General features: G+C 50.3%; 1 protein-coding gene across 7 annotated transcripts in view; it reads left to right on the top strand.

Annotated features, from left to right (window-relative positions):
* NAV1 (neuron navigator 1) overlaps positions 1 to 17,387 on the top strand; it is a 237,757-nt gene extending 220,370 nt beyond the window's left edge. For 6 of the 7 annotated variants that reach the window (XM_037015169.2, XM_037015166.2, XM_037015167.2 and 3 more), the window contains 13 exons: positions 2,975 to 3,171; positions 3,427 to 3,619; positions 3,713 to 3,881; positions 4,191 to 4,288; positions 4,452 to 4,547; positions 4,793 to 4,952; positions 5,357 to 5,592; positions 6,272 to 6,426; positions 6,574 to 6,645; positions 7,097 to 7,293; positions 7,791 to 7,909; positions 8,991 to 9,188; positions 10,739 to 17,387. In XM_037015169.2, coding sequence (XP_036871064.2) covers positions 2,975 to 3,171; positions 3,427 to 3,619; positions 3,713 to 3,881; positions 4,191 to 4,288; positions 4,452 to 4,547; positions 4,793 to 4,952; positions 5,357 to 5,592; positions 6,272 to 6,426; positions 6,574 to 6,645; positions 7,097 to 7,293; positions 7,791 to 7,909; positions 8,991 to 9,188; positions 10,739 to 10,834 — 1,986 coding nt within the window. In that variant the 3' untranslated portion in view covers positions 10,835 to 17,387. The remainder of the gene's footprint in view (positions 1 to 2,974; positions 3,172 to 3,426; positions 3,620 to 3,712; positions 3,882 to 4,190; positions 4,289 to 4,451; positions 4,548 to 4,792; positions 4,953 to 5,356; positions 5,593 to 6,271; positions 6,427 to 6,573; positions 6,646 to 7,096; positions 7,294 to 7,790; positions 7,910 to 8,990; positions 9,189 to 10,738) is intronic. The other variant, XR_012122954.1, reaches the window with a different exon arrangement.
* The last annotated feature ends 919 nt before the right edge of the window (positions 17,388 to 18,306 follow it).

The following is an 18,306-nucleotide window of genomic DNA, read 5'->3' as shown; positions in this document are numbered from 1 at the left end:
TTTTATGAACAAAGCTATTCGTTCTGGATGCTTCCGGAGGTCATTTGTTCCATTTTTTGGAGAGAGGTTTTTGGAAATTTACAAATTACTTCAAAAGGAACCTTAATGCATTACCTTTGACTGGTCCAAAGAGTTGTGGATTTTTTCTCCCAGATAATCCTAAACTGCCGTTGATTGGCCTTCCTGAAATGGTTTAGGCAGATCTCCCGCACTCTGAGCTCCTCTGCCGCCTGCGAGAAGAGCAGGGTCCCCACACGGAGACTCCTGGCTTCTCTGCCCCCTGTGCAGTAAGACTGGCCCTTTGTGTAGGCAGACGGGTGCCAGCTGTGTGAAATGAGTGATTAAGTGTTGATTCTTTTTTTCTCCCCCCCTTCAAAATGCTGACTTCAAATCCCTATTTTTTTCCAGGTCTATGAGGTAAGAGACCCAGTTCCTCTCCCTGTGTTTTCTCTTTCCCTTTGCCATACCTTCCCCATTTCCAGAGCAACTTCTCCCCCTAAAAAAAACGCCCACTCATAAAACTAACTGTAACAGCCACCCCGGAGTTCCTGATTCACTCCACTGCATGGTCCATTCATGGCTGCCCCCACACGAGGACAGAGGAGTGGTCTGGTTGGGGGCCTTACCAAGCAAAATCCTTATCTGTTCCCTCCTGTCTTCCCCTTGTTACAAAATTGGCCTGTTATGAAAGCAGCCAAATCGAGCTCCTCCTCTCCAGAAAGTGCGCTGTCTCATTTTTTTGTTGCATCAGACCCAAGGAGCCCGAAATGGAAGGGAGTCACTCTGATTTCCAGAAGCCAGTTTGGTTTGGGCCCCATGTGCACATGTAGCTCTTGAGTGGGATGGACCACAGACAGGTGAGGGACACGGTCCCATCCAGGGCCTCACGTCACCCTAGCAACTGACGCCCTCTGAGCGTCTGCGGAGTTGCCAAAGACGTTTCAGGGATGAGAGTCTAAGACAAACAGAAAGGTGAACCTGGAGTCACAGACCAGACAGCTGAGGTCCACTGACCCGGTCCCAGCCTGGCTTGAGGTGTCATGAAGGCTATGGAAAAGGGAGTCTATTATCTTAGCCATAAAGGGGCCTGCAGGGTGTCTGGGAGACAAAAACACATTGTGCTTGTAATACTGGTAACAGTCCAGACACTGGGCTCCGTGACTGCTAGAGGAACTCACTGATGAGAGACACCGGGTGCATGCAGCAGGGAAACACCACAAAGGAGGTAAAGGCTAAATTGGGGAGGGATTGAACAGGTACAGAGAGTGTATTGGAGTGATTTCTACACTGATGCTGCCTGGTCAAAGGGGGCAGGGAAGGAATCAGTCTAGCTAGAGGCCTGGCTGAGTAGGGGGAAGCCTGAAATGCCAGGATAATTAGATTCCTTTAAGTTAGCATTTCCTGAAGTGTGTCCCACACTGGTCCATTGAGGTGCTCCTTAAAAAGAGATGCCAGCATCAAATCTGAGTATTGCATTTTCTACAGTGCACATCAGCATAGATGTTCTGAGGTGTCCCTCGGTGCAGAGTCCTGGTTCAGGTTGTTTGATGCATTGTTTTCTGAACTCATATGACCACAGACTCCCTCCCCTCAGAACACCAGTCAGCACTCCCAGCTGTTGTACTTTGGGAAACCTGCACTACACCCAGAGCGCTGCCCTCACTCAGGGATCTGAGTGGCCTTAGCGGGTACATGCACCAGCAGACTGTGGCCACAGGATCTCTTTTCTGCACACGCACACTCATGCAAGCACACACGTGTGGCTCCCGTGAGGCAGTAGTGTAGAGAGGACCTCATCAGATTGCAAATCAGGAAGCCTAAGTTCTTGCCCCAGGTCTTCAATCCCCTCGTCTCAAGCAAGTCAACACTGTGGCCTTTTGAGCCTCAAGTCTTCATCTTTCCAGAGAACTGAGCCTTACGGCAGTTTTGAATGTTGACTCCTCACTGGCAGTAGGTCTGCACGCACACTCCAGCTCGTGGACACACACGCTCTCCCTCAGAGCCCCACGGCAGCCGGGCTGGTCCTCCTTCAGTCCTACCTAGTGGAGACCCCAGAGCACAGCAGTCATGAGCTCCAGCCATCACCTGCCAGCCGCCCGCGTTCCGGGAGAGACTCTTAGAAAGAGCACCCTCCAGTTTGCCCATCTTTTCTCACTGTCCCCAAGATCTGGTTTGCCTTTGTGCCCAATAGCCTTCGACCCCTCCTTTACTCTCTGTCTCTTGCTGCCGTTCCATATCTGTGTCCCTGTGCGTGTGTGCATGCTGTAAGGATGCATGGGAAGGGGTGTGGGACAGGACCCTGGTTTGCATTTCTAGCTCACATCCCTGACACCCAAGCTCATCAACACCTGAAATCAAACAAGCTCTGGTCAGGTTGTAAGATCCCAGGTATTCTGAAGAAATGCTGGGAACTATCCCTCAGTCTAGGACAGTTGGGTAGAAATAGTAAGAAACCCTGTATCTGGTTGTTGTAATCATTCTGTGATGTGCCTGAGCACAAGAGACCCTGAAAGGAACTTGAAGCCACTCTCTTCTGATTTCCAAAGAATCATATGGTCAGTTTTGGTGAGCAGAGGAGCCCAGGGCAGAGGTGGGGCCCGAGGCCCAGAGTGAGCTAGGCTGCAGACGGAGCAGTCACTGGTTGGCTGGAGAAGGTCCGCCCTGTGACCTCTGGGGGCTCCCTCTGTCCCTCTCATCAGCAGCACAGGTTCCCATGGGAGCCGGAAGACCCAAGAAGTTCCCACAACCGGCCACAGCAGCAAGCCAGAGTATCCCACTTTGTCTGAGCCCTGATTTCTAGGAGACTCTTCTGTCCATGTTACATGAGTCACATAGAGCCTTAAGGAGGGAGGCTTGATCGCGGCAGGCAGATGACTCTGCCCCTGCCACTGTCTGTCTCAGAAGTCTCAACCTAGTCGTCCCCTCTCCAGAGTGGAGCCCTGACATCTCTCTACCTGGATCTGCTTTTTTCTAGCTTCGAAGTTCCTTCAACAAAGCCTTCAGTATAAAAAAGGGACCCAAGTCCGCTTCCTCATATTCTGATATTGAGGAGATTGCCACACCCGACTCCTCGGCCCCCTCGTCCCCCAAACTACAGCATGGCCCCACCGAGACGGCTTCACCCTCCATCAAGTCCTCCACTTCGTCCTCCGTGGGCATGGAGGCCACCGAGTAAGTGCTGTCCTAACTGCCCGCCACCCCGCCTGGTGCACACACACACTGCTGGCCAGAGGCGGCAGCAAGCCTCAAACAGTACCCTGCCCCACCTCTCCCTGGGCACACGGGGCCAACAGACGGAGCCCTCCTCTCTCTGCCAAGTGAGGGTCTGGAGGCAGGAGAAACCAACATTGCCACCCATGGGCCTTGATCTCCCCGCCGTGCCTCTAGAGCCCCATGCAGCCTGGCTTCACTCTCACTTCCTTACAGGGGCCCTGCCCACTCGGGTCCCCACGCCAGGCTGTTCCATGCCAGTGAGGAGGAGGAGCCGGAGAAGAAGGAGGTATCAGAGCTGCGTTCCGAGCTGTGGGAGAAAGAGATGAAGCTTACAGACATCCGCTTGGAAGCCCTCAACTCTGCCCACCAACTGGACCAGCTTCGCGAAACCATGCATAACATGCAGGTCAGTGTCTGGGCAGAGGGCGGCAGGAAGGGGAAGGCCAGGGCTGGAGAGCTGTCCAGCCCTGCTACCTGGCCCTGTCTGTTCTTGTCACAGTTGGAGGTGGACTTGCTGAAAGCAGAGAATGACCGACTGAAGGTGGCCCCAGGCCCCTCATTGGGATCCGCTCCAGGGCAGGTCCCTGCACCGTCCACTTTGTCATCCCCTCGCCGCTCCCTGGGCCTTGCGCTCACTCATTCCTTCAGCCCAAGCCTCGCAGACACAGGTACCTGTCTGAGAGAAGAACCTGTAAGGGTGGCATAAAGAAAAGGGCTCGGGTCACCATGAATGCCATGCCGCCTGCTCTGGTGGCCCCTTCCCTGGATTGGGAGGGGCAGCAGTGCCCGAACCAAGCAGGTGCCAGTATCAGGAGACACAAAGAGTTGTTACGGTCCTTTCCCCTTAATTACTTTTCAGTCTGGGGCTTCTGTTTCTTCTGTGTGGTCAAGGAAAGTATTTGGCAAAGATGGCAACTGGAATGTTCAGGAAAGCCTGTGGGTGCCTGTAAAACCAATAGTCCTTTCCGCTCCTGCAGACCTGTCCCCCATGGATGGCGTCAGCAGCGGTGGCCCAAAGGAGGAAGCGACCCTGCGGGTGGTGGTGAGGATGCCCCCCCAGCACATCATCAAAGGGGTAAGGAACCTCAGGGACGGCTGGGGACATTCATGCTCACCCAAGAAAATCTGAGCTCTGCATAACCGCCAGGCCAGAGGACCCCACTCCTCGGGCCATCCGGGGTCTGTCTGCCTTGGACCCCTCTGCCCTGAGGCTCACATCCTCTGCCCTGGCCGTACAGGACCTGAAGCAGCAGGAGTTCTTCCTGGGATGCAGCAAGGTCAGTGGAAAAGTCGACTGGAAGACCCTGGATGAAGCTGTTTTCCAAGTGTTCAAGGTAAAGGGCTACACATACTCACAAAGGTTCCTCATCCTCTCATGAGATGTTGAGCCGTCTGTGCATTGGGTCTTGGGGACCTTGATGCCTTACGGAGAAGGGCTGAGCGGGAAGCGCGGGCCCCTCCCTTAGTGGGTGGAGATCTGCTCTGTGCCCTGCGCTTTGTCCTGCCTGCGGCTTCTGCCTCTGTCGTTGTTCCTCAGCGGGCCTCACCCTCCTTGCTCATTCCCCTTCCCTTCTGTCAGGACTATGTCTCCAAGATGGACCCAGCCTCAACCCTGGGCCTCAGCATGGAGTCCGTCCACGGCTACAGCGTCAGCCACGTGAAGCGAGTGTTGGACGTGGAGCCCCCAGAGATGCCTCCGTGCCGTCGAGGTGTCAATAACATATCAGTCTCCCTTAAAGGTCAGCCTCTGTCCCTTGGGGTGCCATGCTAGGGGGTGAGGGAGGGAGAGGCTCCTCAGAGAACCTTGTGCATTCATTCAACAAGGATTTCTTGAGAAGGCACGCCTTGAAGGCCGCTGTGTTTAAATGATGTGAGCTGTAAAAAGATGAGTGAGACCCCGGCCTAACTTGGCTTCCGGGGACATTTCTGCCGGATGGACTTCTCACTCCACCCATGGACCTGTGTCCCTAAAAATAAGATGTAGGCTTTTAAAACCAGGGGTTGGGGGTGCTGTGGGCCCGTGGGGCAAGTAGCTCTGAGTTCTGTCATCGGGCTCCCAGATGAAGACAGGATTGCCCGTCGGGGTCCCTTGCCATCCTCAGGGCCCTGGTCAAGACTCCCGCTTTCTGGGCTGGGGGTTCAGGTCTGAAGGAGAAGTGCGTCGACAGCCTGGTGTTTGAGACGCTGATCCCCAAGCCGATGATGCAGCACTACATCAGCCTGCTGCTCAAGCACCGGCGCCTTGTGCTCTCGGGCCCCAGCGGCACCGGCAAGACCTACCTGACCAACCGGCTGGCCGAGTACCTGGTGGAGCGCTCTGGCCGCGAGGTCACCGAGGGCATCGTCAGCACCTTCAACATGCACCAGCAGTCTTGCAAGGTGGCTGCCCCCTGAGACCCTATCAGCCTTCATCCAGGCCTCAGCTTGCCCCAGACCTTTCCCCGGCCCTGCCCACCCTGTCATCTCCTTTCCCCTCTGCTCACCTCTGTTGACCTGCCTCCCCTGTTCGGTGTCTTCTTCCCTCCCTACCGCTTCCCCTTTCTGTCCCCGCCCCTGCCTCCACTTTCTTTCCAGACTTTTCTCTTTCTCGGATCTCCACACTCTCCCTTCAGGTGCTCGCTGGCTCAGCCACACCCTCCCCTTTCCCACCTCCCTCCCTGCCTACCCGTCCGTGCCATCCTGCTCTCTCATGTTCTCCCCTCCACCTTTCTCTGTAGCGTTACTCTCAGGCTTGGGGCTTTCTGGGGAGAAGCACTCAGAGGACATGTTACATACCGTGCCATGCCCAGTGAAAATCCCCTTAGGAAATCGCATGTGTTCCCCGCCCGTGGGAGATGTAGGGACCACTGTTTACGAGGGTTGCCTTAGAGCCTTGGGGGGACCACCATGTATCTGTGGTAGTCGGGTTCTACAGTCAAATGTCTGTGTGCTTCAAACTGGAGCCCAAGGCTCCCAGGTAGCCCAGAAGTAGCACAGCTTCTCCAAAACCCTGCTGTCCGAGGCTGGTCCAGGTGCTCGCTGTTCCTGAGTGCTGACCCACTGCCTTCTTTTATTTCAGGATCTACAACTGTATCTCTCCAACCTGGCCAACCAGATAGACCGGGAAACAGGGATTGGGGACGTCCCTCTGGTGGTCTTACTGGATGACCTGAGTGAGGCAGGCTCCATCAGCGAGCTGGTCAACGGGGCCCTCACCTGCAAGTATCACAAGTGGTAAGCTGGACTCGGCACCCAGCACATCACGGTGGGAAGAGGAGACCCCAGGCCAGTCCAACCTATGAGCTTTCCACTGGGTGCACAGAGCAGAAAGCAAGTGTTAAGACAAATCTAAGTAAATCTTTTTCCTCTTTTTCCCCATAGTCCCTATATTATAGGTACCACCAATCAGCCTGTAAAAATGACGCCCAATCATGGCTTGCACTTGAGCTTCAGGTAAGAACTATGGCTGAACCTTCCAACCCTACCTAAGAGCCTATAGACTAGTTAAGTCCCAGGATCTGCCCAGAGGGTCAGTAGACAGGAGGCGGAGAGAGAAGTAGCCAGAGCCTTCTGGGCTGGGAGGAAGACCATCGAGGTGAGGAAAGGCTGTAAAACTTCAAGAGATGCAGCTAGGTTGCTGTGATTCAGGTTCTCTGCCCACTCACACCCTCCTCTGGGTCAGTGAGATCAGATGGTCATCTGCAGAGGGTCCCTGATTAGAGAATCAGCTCTGCCTGCCCCGAGCTGCCTCCCTGGGCCTGGTCGATCGACCCTGCTATTACTTGAGAAGACACTAAGCAGGCGTTAGTGGGAGGCAGGCAGGACGAGGGACGGACTGGCTGGGGGGAGCCCTGATGATGTCCCCATTGCCGCTGTGACCCCATCTCGCCATCCCTGGAGGCAGGATGTTGACCTTCTCCAACAACGTGGAACCGGCCAATGGCTTCCTGGTTCGTTACCTGAGGAGGAAGCTGGTGGAGTCAGACAGCGACATCAATGCCAACAAGGAAGAGCTGCTTCGGGTGCTTGACTGGGTGCCCAAGCTGTGGTACCATCTCCACACCTTCCTTGAGAAGCACAGCACCTCAGACTTCCTCATCGGTACTGGGGTTCAGCTTCCCCTTTGGGTCAAGAGGTGGCTTCCCTTTCCTACTTTGCCGCCTGGAGGGGTGCTGCCCTTTCTTTCTGGAGTTTGCAGCATGTAAAGGAGTTAAAAACCTTGTGACTTAGAACCACTCAATCATGGAACAAGCATCCCCACGCAGTCAGCACCATGATTTGGGTGAATCACTTCAGCCATCAGAAGGCTAACCCCATGCTCTCACGTTACCCCACAGGTCATAGGAAAAAGGGAAGGTATCTGGGAGGGCATTTGAAAGCTTCCCCTCACTCCCTCACTCTCACCCTGCGAAGCATTACTTCAGACATTGCCAGTTAGCTCCCACTGGTCGTGAGGACATCTCAGTGTAGCCCAGCTCTAAATTTATTTTAGTCCCTTTTGTTATCAGACCCCTCTGCCTGGTTTCGGGGTAAAAGAGGCAGACGGTCGGGGAAAGCTGGGTTCTCAGCCATCTTAATGGCCTTGCCCTCTCCCCTAGGCCCTTGCTTCTTTCTGTCCTGCCCCATTGGCATCGAGGACTTCAGAACCTGGTTCATTGACCTGTGGAACAACTCTATCATTCCCTACCTACAGGAAGGAGCCAAGGATGGGATCAAGGTGAGCCCTACCCTCTGACTAATCAGTCTGCAAGGTCAGGCCGTCCACCTAACAGAACAGGAGCATGTCTTCAGTGTTAGACACAGGCTACTGGGATTAATCAGGTTCTCTTCCTAACAGAGTCAGGCTTGGGATGGACTAAGCTGCTTTCCTGTCCACAGCCAGCCTTCAGCAAATGGCTAAGGGGCCACTGCCTCTGGGGCCATGTCTCCAGTCCTGGGCTTTCTGGCTCAATGTCAAACTCAGCAGATAGAGAAATACACTAAGAATTAAGTAAAACCTTATCATAGCTTTAGCTCATTATCCAACTACTAATAAAAATGTTACTTTAGCCAAGTTACTTAACCCCTTTAATATCCTCACATGTAAAAAAGGAAATAAGTTCTGTTCTGCCTAAATCACTGGGTTGATTTTAAGACAAATTAAATATGTGAAATGATTTTTAAAAGTTAGACTAAGAACTTTGTGCAAAAGGAAGATGTCATTTTTTTAAAACATCCTCAGTTTTCTCACCTGTAATTTAGGGCATCATGATCACTAAAGTTCCTTCCACTACTAATCAGCTATGATGCAATGACTGGACCCTATTGGTCATGTGTCATCCATAGAAGCAATTTGTTACTGCAATAGATAGCTACTGATGATAGGGGAAATTTCTAGAAATACTATCTATCAGACCAATACCAGAAATTATGATTTCATTTAATTTTGCATTATTATTTATAGTTTGCCAATTTAAAAGCATTTACACAGATAACATCTGTTTTCAACAAAGACAGAAATATTTTTAAAGGTATTTTTTACTAAAATGGAAGGATTTCCTACCTGAAAAGTAAAATTATGGAGTCATGAGATGTATACATGTTAAGTCTTAACACCATCTGCCGTATTTATCCCCAAAGTGGTTTTACCAATATACTCCAACTTACTTCCCTCTTTGGGCAACTCAAAGAAAATTCCAAGGGCACCAGAGCCTACAGGCTTTGCATTTGAGGAAGTACCTGTCGCCGTCAGGAGACGGCGTGAACAACCCTCTGGAGTGTGGGTGCCCTGCCAGTAACCACTTTCTCCTTCTCTCCAGGTCCATGGACAGAAAGCCGCTTGGGAGGACCCAGTGGAGTGGGTCCGGGACACTCTCCCCTGGCCATCAGCCCAGCAAGACCAGTCAAAGCTGTACCACCTGCCCCCACCCACCGTGGGCCCTCACAGCATGGCCTCACCTCCTGAGGACAGGACAGTCAAAGACAGTACCCCGATTTCCCTGGATTCAGACCCTCTGGTGAGTAGAAGCCACTCTAAGGTAACAGTAAGAGCATCCTAGGCCTAGGGCCCTTCGTGCTTACCCTGGTAAGGGCCTGTGACTGAAGGACAAGGCTGGGACTAGGCTGAGGCCAGGGAGCAGGTGACTCTCAGCATCCTGGGTTAGATCAGATACCTGCGGCCTAGCTCAAGCTAAATGATAACGCATGCAAGCAGGGGTGTTCTGGAAAAGTCCTGAGCCCCACGCAGGTCCCGGGTAGGAGAGCTACCGGAAAGCAGAGCGCTAGGACCCGTTAGCACCTCTCTGTCCTTCCACCTCTGCTCTCTGAGAGTTTCCTGAGCTTCAGCTGGTGGCTTTCATGTGAGCCCTTGTAGAAGCAGGCTGGGACGAGTGACCAACGAGGGGAAATACTTGGAATTCTCGAAACCAAAAGAGGATTGATACCTGGAATATATAAAACTTACCAAAGAACTTCCAAATAGAAGTACGGACAAAGGATATAAACAGGCATTTGCCTAGAGACAACGAAAATGGCCAATAAAAATGTAGAAACATCCTTAACGTCTTTAATAACGAGGAAATATATATCCAACTGAACCAAGATGACCGTTTCATTGGCAGAAATAGTGTGTGTGGGAGCAGTGACCTTCACACTCCGCTGTGAGAGCGCTCGTTAGGGAAACCATTCCGGAGGCTAATTTGGCAGCCGTAGTCCATACTGAAAGTTAAAGTTTTGATACTGAACATTTTAATACTTAAACTTTAAATATTTTACTACTTTAAATACTTTTTTTATACTTTTAATACTTTAAAATGTAACGTTTTAATACTGTGACCCTGTGGTTTTGCCTTTCAAGCAGGAAATCCTTCCACTGTAGTCATAATACATTTTTAGTGAATTTTTGACTTTGTTGAAAACATCTGTAAAAAATACTTTTAGCTTGGAAGACTGTTAAGAATCCTGTAAACAGGAAGGTGGAAGGCAGATTGACTAGAGAACCAGCCAGGCTTCCTTAGATGGCTTGGAGGTCACAGTCCCGAAGTAGCATGGGAAGAAAGAAAGAGGAAGGGGTTGAGCCCCCTGGAGCGCATACACCTGGCTCGAGGCAATTAGCTGGGGGGAAACAGGTTCATAATAACATGGAGTGTAGCTGTTGGGAAATAATCTACTAGAAGGAGGAATTGTTGGACAGAAATGGTCTTACAGCACTCCTCACCTTCCTGCTAGTATCTGCTGCTGGTACCAGCCTTGAGTCCTCTGCCGGAGCGTAAGCACCTTGAAGGCAGAGGTCATCTTGTTCCTGTCAGCCTTCCCCCCCGGCCCCACATCACAGCAGGGCACCTTGTGTGGCCAGGACGCCGCCAACTCTGTTCCCTGTGCACCTGTTCACAGACAGGGTTGGAGCAGCCATCGCTGCTCGTTCATGAACCACCTCTAAACTCTCTGGGCTCCTTATCACTTTACAAACCAAGGATCAGATCCTTGATCTGGATTTTTTATGTGTCCTTCCTGTGAGCAGGACCCAGAGCCCCAACTCTCATTAACCCATCTTTTTGCCGCTCTTTAGATGGCCATGCTGCTGAAACTTCAAGAAGCTGCCAATTATATTGAGTCTCCAGATCGAGAAACCATCCTGGACCCCAACCTCCAGGCAACACTCTGAGGGTCCCGCAGTCCCTCTCATCAGCGGGTATCAGCTCCGTCGGTGCCTCCTCTCCCCTCTCCTCTTAAAGAGCACTGGCTCGAGGCCCAAGAGGAGACCAGGAGAGAGGAGCAGGGAGAGAGGAGGAGTGGGCTCTTGGTGCTGCAGCTTTGGGGACTGGCGGCGTGCAGTGGGGACACTAGGGTCCCCTGGATACACTTCTAGGCCTCCTCTCACGACTTTGGGGAAAAGATGGTTCTGGGTCTTTTTCCTTTATTTCTTGTCTCAGTTACAGACTCCTGGCCTTTCGGGGGAGGGGATCAGAAGACATCAAAGAAACCTGCAGCGGTTCCTAACCAGTTCTCCTGAGGGACTCTGAGAGACAGTGCTCTGTGGGGAAATCTGTGGGGGGCAGAAGCTCCCTGGAATCTCTTGCAGACTCTGCCCAATTCTGTCACCACTGCCAACAGCTCTTCCCCCCGAGATCTGGCTGGAGCCCAGAAAAAGAAGCATGTGGTTTAAAAAATGTTTAAATCGATCTATAAAAAGTAAAAAGAAAAATAAAAGGAAAAGATGAAGCTGGAGAGAGGGGAACCAGTTGCGAAGGTAGAGAGAAGCCCTGCCCACCCCGGGTGACATAGGGAACGTCGACAAGACGGCTGCCAATCTAAGAAGTCGCCAAACCACGAAAATAACATTACAGCCTTCAAAGACTGCTAGTTCTGTCTTACACCTCCTAATTTAACATGCATGAAGTCAATAAACCCTCCTTTTTTAATTTTTAATTTTTGGGTTTTTTTCTCCCATTTGCCTATTTATTTTCCCTTTTTTTTTGGTTTTGGTTTTTTTTTTTGCATTTCCTCACATGTCCACAAGATGCTCAGGTTGCTGTTCCAGGAGCTAGTTTGATTTTTCCAAGTGGGTTTTCTTTGGAGAATCTGATGCCATCTAATTGGCACCAGCTAGACACCTTTTATGTCACCGTCTCTGGCATCCTGGGGCTTACTATATGAGACATGAAGCATTGGCTCGGAAGTAGTGAGAGAAGAGGAACCTTTATTTCCCTTTTGAGAAAGCACACGTTTTGCCTGGGAGCTCAGCTGTCAGCCTCTGTCATGAGAGCGTATTGCCCCATCTTGATACAAGATCTACGCTGAGCTTCGCCGTGGACTGGAGGAGAACTAGGAAGCCAGAAGTATTCCTCTGTCTTGTGGCCTGTCTTTCCCCTCATTCTTCTGATGGTGGCCACTTTGCCCGACTGAATCCAGAATCCCTGGCTGACCTTTACTATGTGTTTTGGAAAAGTGAATAGTCACTTAGCAGAGAATTGACATCCATGTGGGATATACTCCCAGTCAGAATACAAGGCTCGAAGAATCCGACTTGGTAGCAAAGATCTGCCTTCCAAAGGGATCCTCCTTTTACAGAAGTTGCCGTGAAGGTCTGGCTACCTACACACTAATTCAGCAAGTACCTATTAAGTACCTCCTGTGTGCCAGTCACTAGGTCAAAAAAAAAAGACTTGGGTCCTTAGGTTGACAATCTAGTAGAAATGTTAACCTCCATGAAGTGCACATCCCATTATCTAGATCTTCAAGATAATCTAAGAAATGTAGCCCAAACCCAAGGAACCAACTAGAAAGAAGATTAATTATGTCCAATACATTGGCAGCAGAAGATCTGCGATCAATCAAGGTGGAACCTTTTGTTTACCCAGGTGGCATTTTGTTTACCCAGTGGGCAAGTCTACTCCCGCCATTTATGAAAACCCCTGTGGGATCAGATCGAGGCTGAGCTTCCTGATGAGGCCAGAGTTTCAGGGCTCTGCAGATGAGGGCCGTGCGAAGAGCCTGCGTCCAAGTGTCGCCTTTCAGATTCCTGAGCAGCACAGGATCTTAGAATCTACAGGCATGCAAACCTGGATCGCTGCGTCCCACCAAATGAAGAATTAGATGCATCTGAATCTTCATCTCTCTTATTTTGGTCCAAAAGATGGTCTAGAATGTTCCCCAAGACAGCTTCTGCATTCATCTAGTAGCTCCCAGAGATGACGGGGCCCTCTGTGCTGGAGACCGTTATTGGTATTGCTGCTAAGTCCGTGTGCAATGAAGATGCCTGACCAACTCAGCTGTAAAATACGCAGCTCTGTGGTGGGAAGAGGCTGTTTGTCCTAGGATGGTGCTGAAATCACTGCCTTAAGGTCTCTGCTGTGCAGAATGAGGAGGCCCCAGAGCCGGGTGTTCTAATTGGAAGGAAGGGACGACCGTATGGGCCTCTTCTGAACCCTGTCCTTAGCTCCAGTCCGTGGCAGGGCTCAGACTTCAGTGCCATCTTCATGAAGTGGCTGAGCCCTTGACTTTCTATTTTCTGGTGCTGCCCGGCCAGTGCCTTCTGTCATGGATGTTACTGGCTACTTGAGGAAAGGGAAAGGGGAGAACCCTTTCCTCCATTCCATCTGCCTCAGACCCCCAGAGGGATTCTTGTGTCCCTGGCAACCATGGATACCACCCTGAATTCACCTGGATCCTCAGCAGGTTGGTTCTGGAGGCCTCTTGTGTTAGGACTTTCATCTCTCTGTTCCTGGGATCCATCCCCCTCTGCTCTGAGTTGACTGCTGCATTTTAGCCCAGGTTTCCAGTTGCTTTCTTCCAGGAAGTGTGTTCCCATCGAGCGAGGTGGTACCGCAGCTTCAGCTTTCCCTCGGGAGCAGGGGACCCTGTTTACAGTTGCACGCCTGGGACCCCACTGCAGGGATCCATCCTCTCACCACAGAATCACAGTGATGTGGCAACTGCAGAAGGTTGAGCCTCCTCATGGTGCTATAACCCCTTGGGACGCTCACCCAGACTTGTCCAACGCAGGAAACCTGAGCTCCCCTGACTGCCCTAGAATTAATGGCAAGATCAAATCCATAGCATTCTCTCTACCTATGACACCTGCTTCTTGGTCGAGACCACTGGGATCCTTCAAGAAAGGAAAACCAGGTCCCAGAGCAAAATTTGCAACCCCAGACACCTTCAGAAGAATCCAGCCTATCTAAGACTGGAATGTGTGCTATCCTCTTCCTTTCTGGTCCTTCAAGTCCAGTCCTCACCAAGGTTGGCTAGCAGATGACACGTTTCAATACCTAACATCAACTTCTGGGGAGAGCCACAACTCCCGGAAACCTTCTTCAGCAGATCCCTCTCATTTCTGGGTAAAGAAGACCGATGCGTTTGTCCCGTGTATTTGTCTCTCAATCCCTACCTAGGCACTAAAAATAAAACACTAGGTAATTGGAGGCTAATATGGGGCCTGATGTCTGTGTGTGTGTCTCTCTCTCCTCTCTTGCCAGAGCAGTTTTGCTATTCGTGATCTCCTAAGCTTCATGGAGTATTTTTAAATGATCTATGCTTTGTGACGGCTCTGTGGTGCTTATCTCTGTCTTTGTGTGAATCCTTATGCCAACATCTTTTTCATGTAGTCTAACCATTGGGGAGCCAGAGGCTGGCAGGGAAGAAGGACTTGCTAAAAGTCCATGGAGAGACCCTCCCTACAATGAAGTCCTTATTGATTGGCATGCTGGGTTTGGGTCTTGATCACCAACTTTCTAACGAATCTATCTGTACTCCTGAAGGACTTAAAGACGGAAGCGTGCTTTTTCTTCTCCTGTCATTGCTTGCCTTCTGGTTTTCGAGACTCCAAGTGGACCTGATCTCATCCTCGCTTCACTTCTAGCTTCCTGACAAGGGTCCCAGTATCCAGAGGGATACCCTATTCAGTATCAGAGGTAGCTCCTGTGTATTCCCGGCAAGCAGGAAGAGGGCAGTGGAAACCTGCTCTTTCTCACAGACACCTCCCATCGTCACAGGGGAAGACTCCCCTGCATGTTAGGGGAAATTTGGCTGAGTGGGCCTTGGTCCTACAAGACACGATCAGAAAAGACCTACATGAGACTTGAAGGATTTTTTACTGCAAGGTGTTTGGGAGAGGAAATACTGTTGTCCTGATCACACCTTAAGACAGGTTTCAGGTGTGTTCAAGTCCAGGGTTTTCTGGATTGCCAAATGTAACTGCTCACCACACTTTGTCATTCATTCCTTACTCCTGGGCTTAGCTGAGCTTAAGCTACCAACCAGGCTCCTGTAAGCCACCACCTCTGATGGCACAAAAGGGAGGGCTCACTAACAGGTGTGCGGGTGAAATGCGGTTCACCCTTACGATGATTAATAACCACTACTGAGTTCTGGTTCATGGTCCCATTGAAAAGGCCGTAAGTAATAATAATGAGCTTAGGGATGCTATGTTTCCAGAAGGCCAAGTCTGAAGATGCTGCCCTTTATAACCAAATCAGCTATATATATCCATGAGGCCTCAGTCAACCTGGCCAGGGATATCTAGGGCTAGCCACTTGGCTCTCCCCACCCCTGAGGGTCCATGTGTGCTCAAGCTAGCTCTGGAAGCCAGCGCTGCCAGCCATGGACCCTGGGGAAGTGGGAAATAAACTGAAAGCTGGTATAGTCTCAAAGTGAGGACACCAATAGAAATTTGGAAACTGCAGAGACCAGTAGAGTTGAAAATGAAACCTATACATGCTGGGTCTTCCCAGTTTGTTCTTTTGGCTATTTTTCTTAATGATGATGCCATGGAGAATTTTCAGTGACAGGAGTGGTCATGGAAGGAAGTAAATCTTTGCTTCCTTGATTCAGTTCTTCAATTTCTTAAAGCAGTGGTTCCCCTCGTGTTTCCAGACCAGCAGAATCTGGGAACTTGTTAAAAATGAAATTCTCAGACCCCATCCCAGATGTACTGAATCAGAAACTGGGGAGAGGGCTGCACAGTTCATGTTAAAATGAACTACCTTGGTAATTCTAATGCACATGATAGTTTGAAATTCACTTGTAAAGGGAAAGCCATGTCAGAGTCCCCACACTGAGGGGCTTTAGAACCAAAAATAAGGTCCTCGGGTATAGTTCAGACTTAAGTGTTAATTTTAAAATCACCTTTCTCAGGCTTCTGTTTTTCCTTTTATTTAGCGCAAAAAGAAAAGGTATGCGTGCCTATGGGCGGAAGTTAGGGGAGTGTTTGCATCCCTTCTCCTTGGACACAACCTTCAGAGAAAAAGCTCATGGCACTGACGTTTCTACCTGACAAACTAAGTGGTGGTTGCAACAGAAGAAAGCAGGTGGAGGTCTCTTCCAGATTGTTCTTCTGGCGGATTATTTATGTCTACTCTGAGCCTTTTTCTGATTATGTAATAGGACGAGAAAAGTAAAAAAATCCAATTTGTATTTCCATGACAACTTGTTCTCCTAGCAACATTCCTCTCTTACTTGAGTTAGAAGCGCATTGCTGGGTCTGAGAACCTGGCCAGAACCTCCTTCCCCCAAGGCAGCTGACAGCCAGGGGCTGCAGTGTCCCGGGAAGGCCCCTCGTCCCTGGGCTCAGCTCAAGGGAGAGGCCGGTGCCCTGGTGCTGGGGAAGGACGGCCTCAGGCTCCTCTCCTCTCCCAGCACCAGGACGTGATAGAGAGTACTCAGCTGTGGTAACAGAATACAAATCCTTTAGAGAAAGAAATCTGAAAGGAGCTGCTTATCTTTCCTAAGTCCCTGACTCTAGCTGATGGGGCCGTGGGAGAGAGAAGGCTGTTTACAGCTGGTTTTGCTTCCAGTTTGCTGGTTTTCCCTGTAAGAGCTGTGAGTAGAGGACAAAGAAACCAGCCAGTATTAGGCCTCAGGAGCTCTGGGATCAACTGATCATGTGGAGGAAGGACTGAAGCCTGAGGAAGGCAAGTGTAAAAAACCAGTTACACTCCAGTCACCCCTCAATCCCCAGAAGCCTGATGGGGGTTCCTTGGGCCATCTCCTGGGGGCTCTTCCCACTTCCCTGCCATTTCTCTGAGACCAAATATGTTGGATAAGAAGGCAAGAGTTTGCATATCCCAGTGTCTGGGCTACTGCTGTGCAGAAGCCTCCCACTTCCTAGGGTTTTTTGTTGTTATTCTCTGGGTTTTTTTTAACAGTGCAGTCTTTTTTTTTTTTAATGACTTCCAACCCCTGCTAGATTCTTGTTCTCCCCGCCAAACCTCCCGTCCTGTTTTAGGCAGCACTGTCCCTGTGATGGAGTCTGTGTTTCTCAACTGCATGGCGATCCTCAGGTGGAAGGTGGGCAGGAATTTTTGCAACACTTTTCTTATTTATTGGGCACAAATCCCAAACCAGGATATGTATGTGTGTGTGTGTGTGTTTGTTTTTTTCTCATTTTAACTCCCTCTTTCAATCTACCCCCTTTTATAGCTAATGTAGAGAAAGCAAACCCGAATGTGAGAAGCAAATCACCGTATATAGTTGCGGTAACAATCATGAAGAGAGCTGGGCTGTCCCCTCAGTAACTTGTTTTAAATAATAAATTGGTGGAAAATTGAATCCATGCCAGGGCCACCTGAAGAGGCCTTCCTCATCACCACCAGAGGCCCCCTCCATCTGGGCCCTCTGCCCATCAGGCATATCTCCTCCCAGCAGGATTCATCTGTTCGATGCCATTTATGTTTCAATAAAGTTATCTCCTGTGCTGTCCACTGCCGCTCTCTAGCTCCCTCTCTGTCTGGTTTCTGTCTCCATTTATCTTGTGGCCCATTCCTTCATCTGGAAGGTGAGATTGCTTGTGGTCATTTGCCTAACCCACAGGTAAAACCCACCGCCCCAGAATGCCTGATCCTCAAATACTAAGCAGAAGTCCCTTGACCCCTTATGTTGGAGGAGAAGGGGTTTCCTGCCTGCACATGGTGGACATAGCATTGTTCACCAGAACTCAAAAAATTCAGCCCAAAAGTTGGGGTTCTCAAGACCTCCATCCACTGCCACAATGTTTGAAAACAAACTGCACTCTGGGCTCTCCTAAGTTTTCTCCTTAGGGTAAAAGTGAGTTAACCTATGAGAAAGCAGCTGTTCTACTGGAATTCAGCTTTGGCCACTGAAAGAAGGAAAGTAAGTCCTACTATTCTCTACTGTGGAATTTCAGGGTCCAAGCTGCAGTCTTACCCCTATGAAACTGTGGTAACAACCCACCTCTGCCCTCTAACATGGGAGGTGTACAGAGCTCAAATCAAGGAATCATTCTTTGGGATGAATCCTCAGATGGGGTGACTTAATTCCTGGTTGTTAGCAATTTTAGCATCCACAGTCTTAGGATGAGCTAGGAATTGCTGACTGGTTTTCCTTTGGCACTTGGGAATGAGGTAAGTAAGGTTCTTGGAAACCATTTGAAGGCATTCAAACTGAACAGCTTATTAAGAAATACCTGTTCCCCTTGGCCCTAGAATCTCCCACTCTTAACAACATATGCCATTACAACACTTCAGCCACTACAGGCTCACCACCCTGCCCTGCATTTTTAGGGCCTTCTGATAATCCTCTCCACTTGTTTCAGTGTGTAGAAGCATCTCTATTCCTCCAGCCATTTCCTACAACCAGCCCTGAGAGAGCCATATTAAACTACTCTTGTTCTAACACCCC

The sequence above is a fragment of the Manis javanica genome, chromosome 11 (assembly GCF_040802235.1).
Source record: "Manis javanica isolate MJ-LG chromosome 11, MJ_LKY, whole genome shotgun sequence".
NCBI lineage: Eukaryota > Metazoa > Chordata > Mammalia > Pholidota > Manidae > Manis > Manis javanica.
Note: the sequence above shows the minus strand (reverse complement) of the source record. Positions and strands in the feature narration are given on the sequence as shown.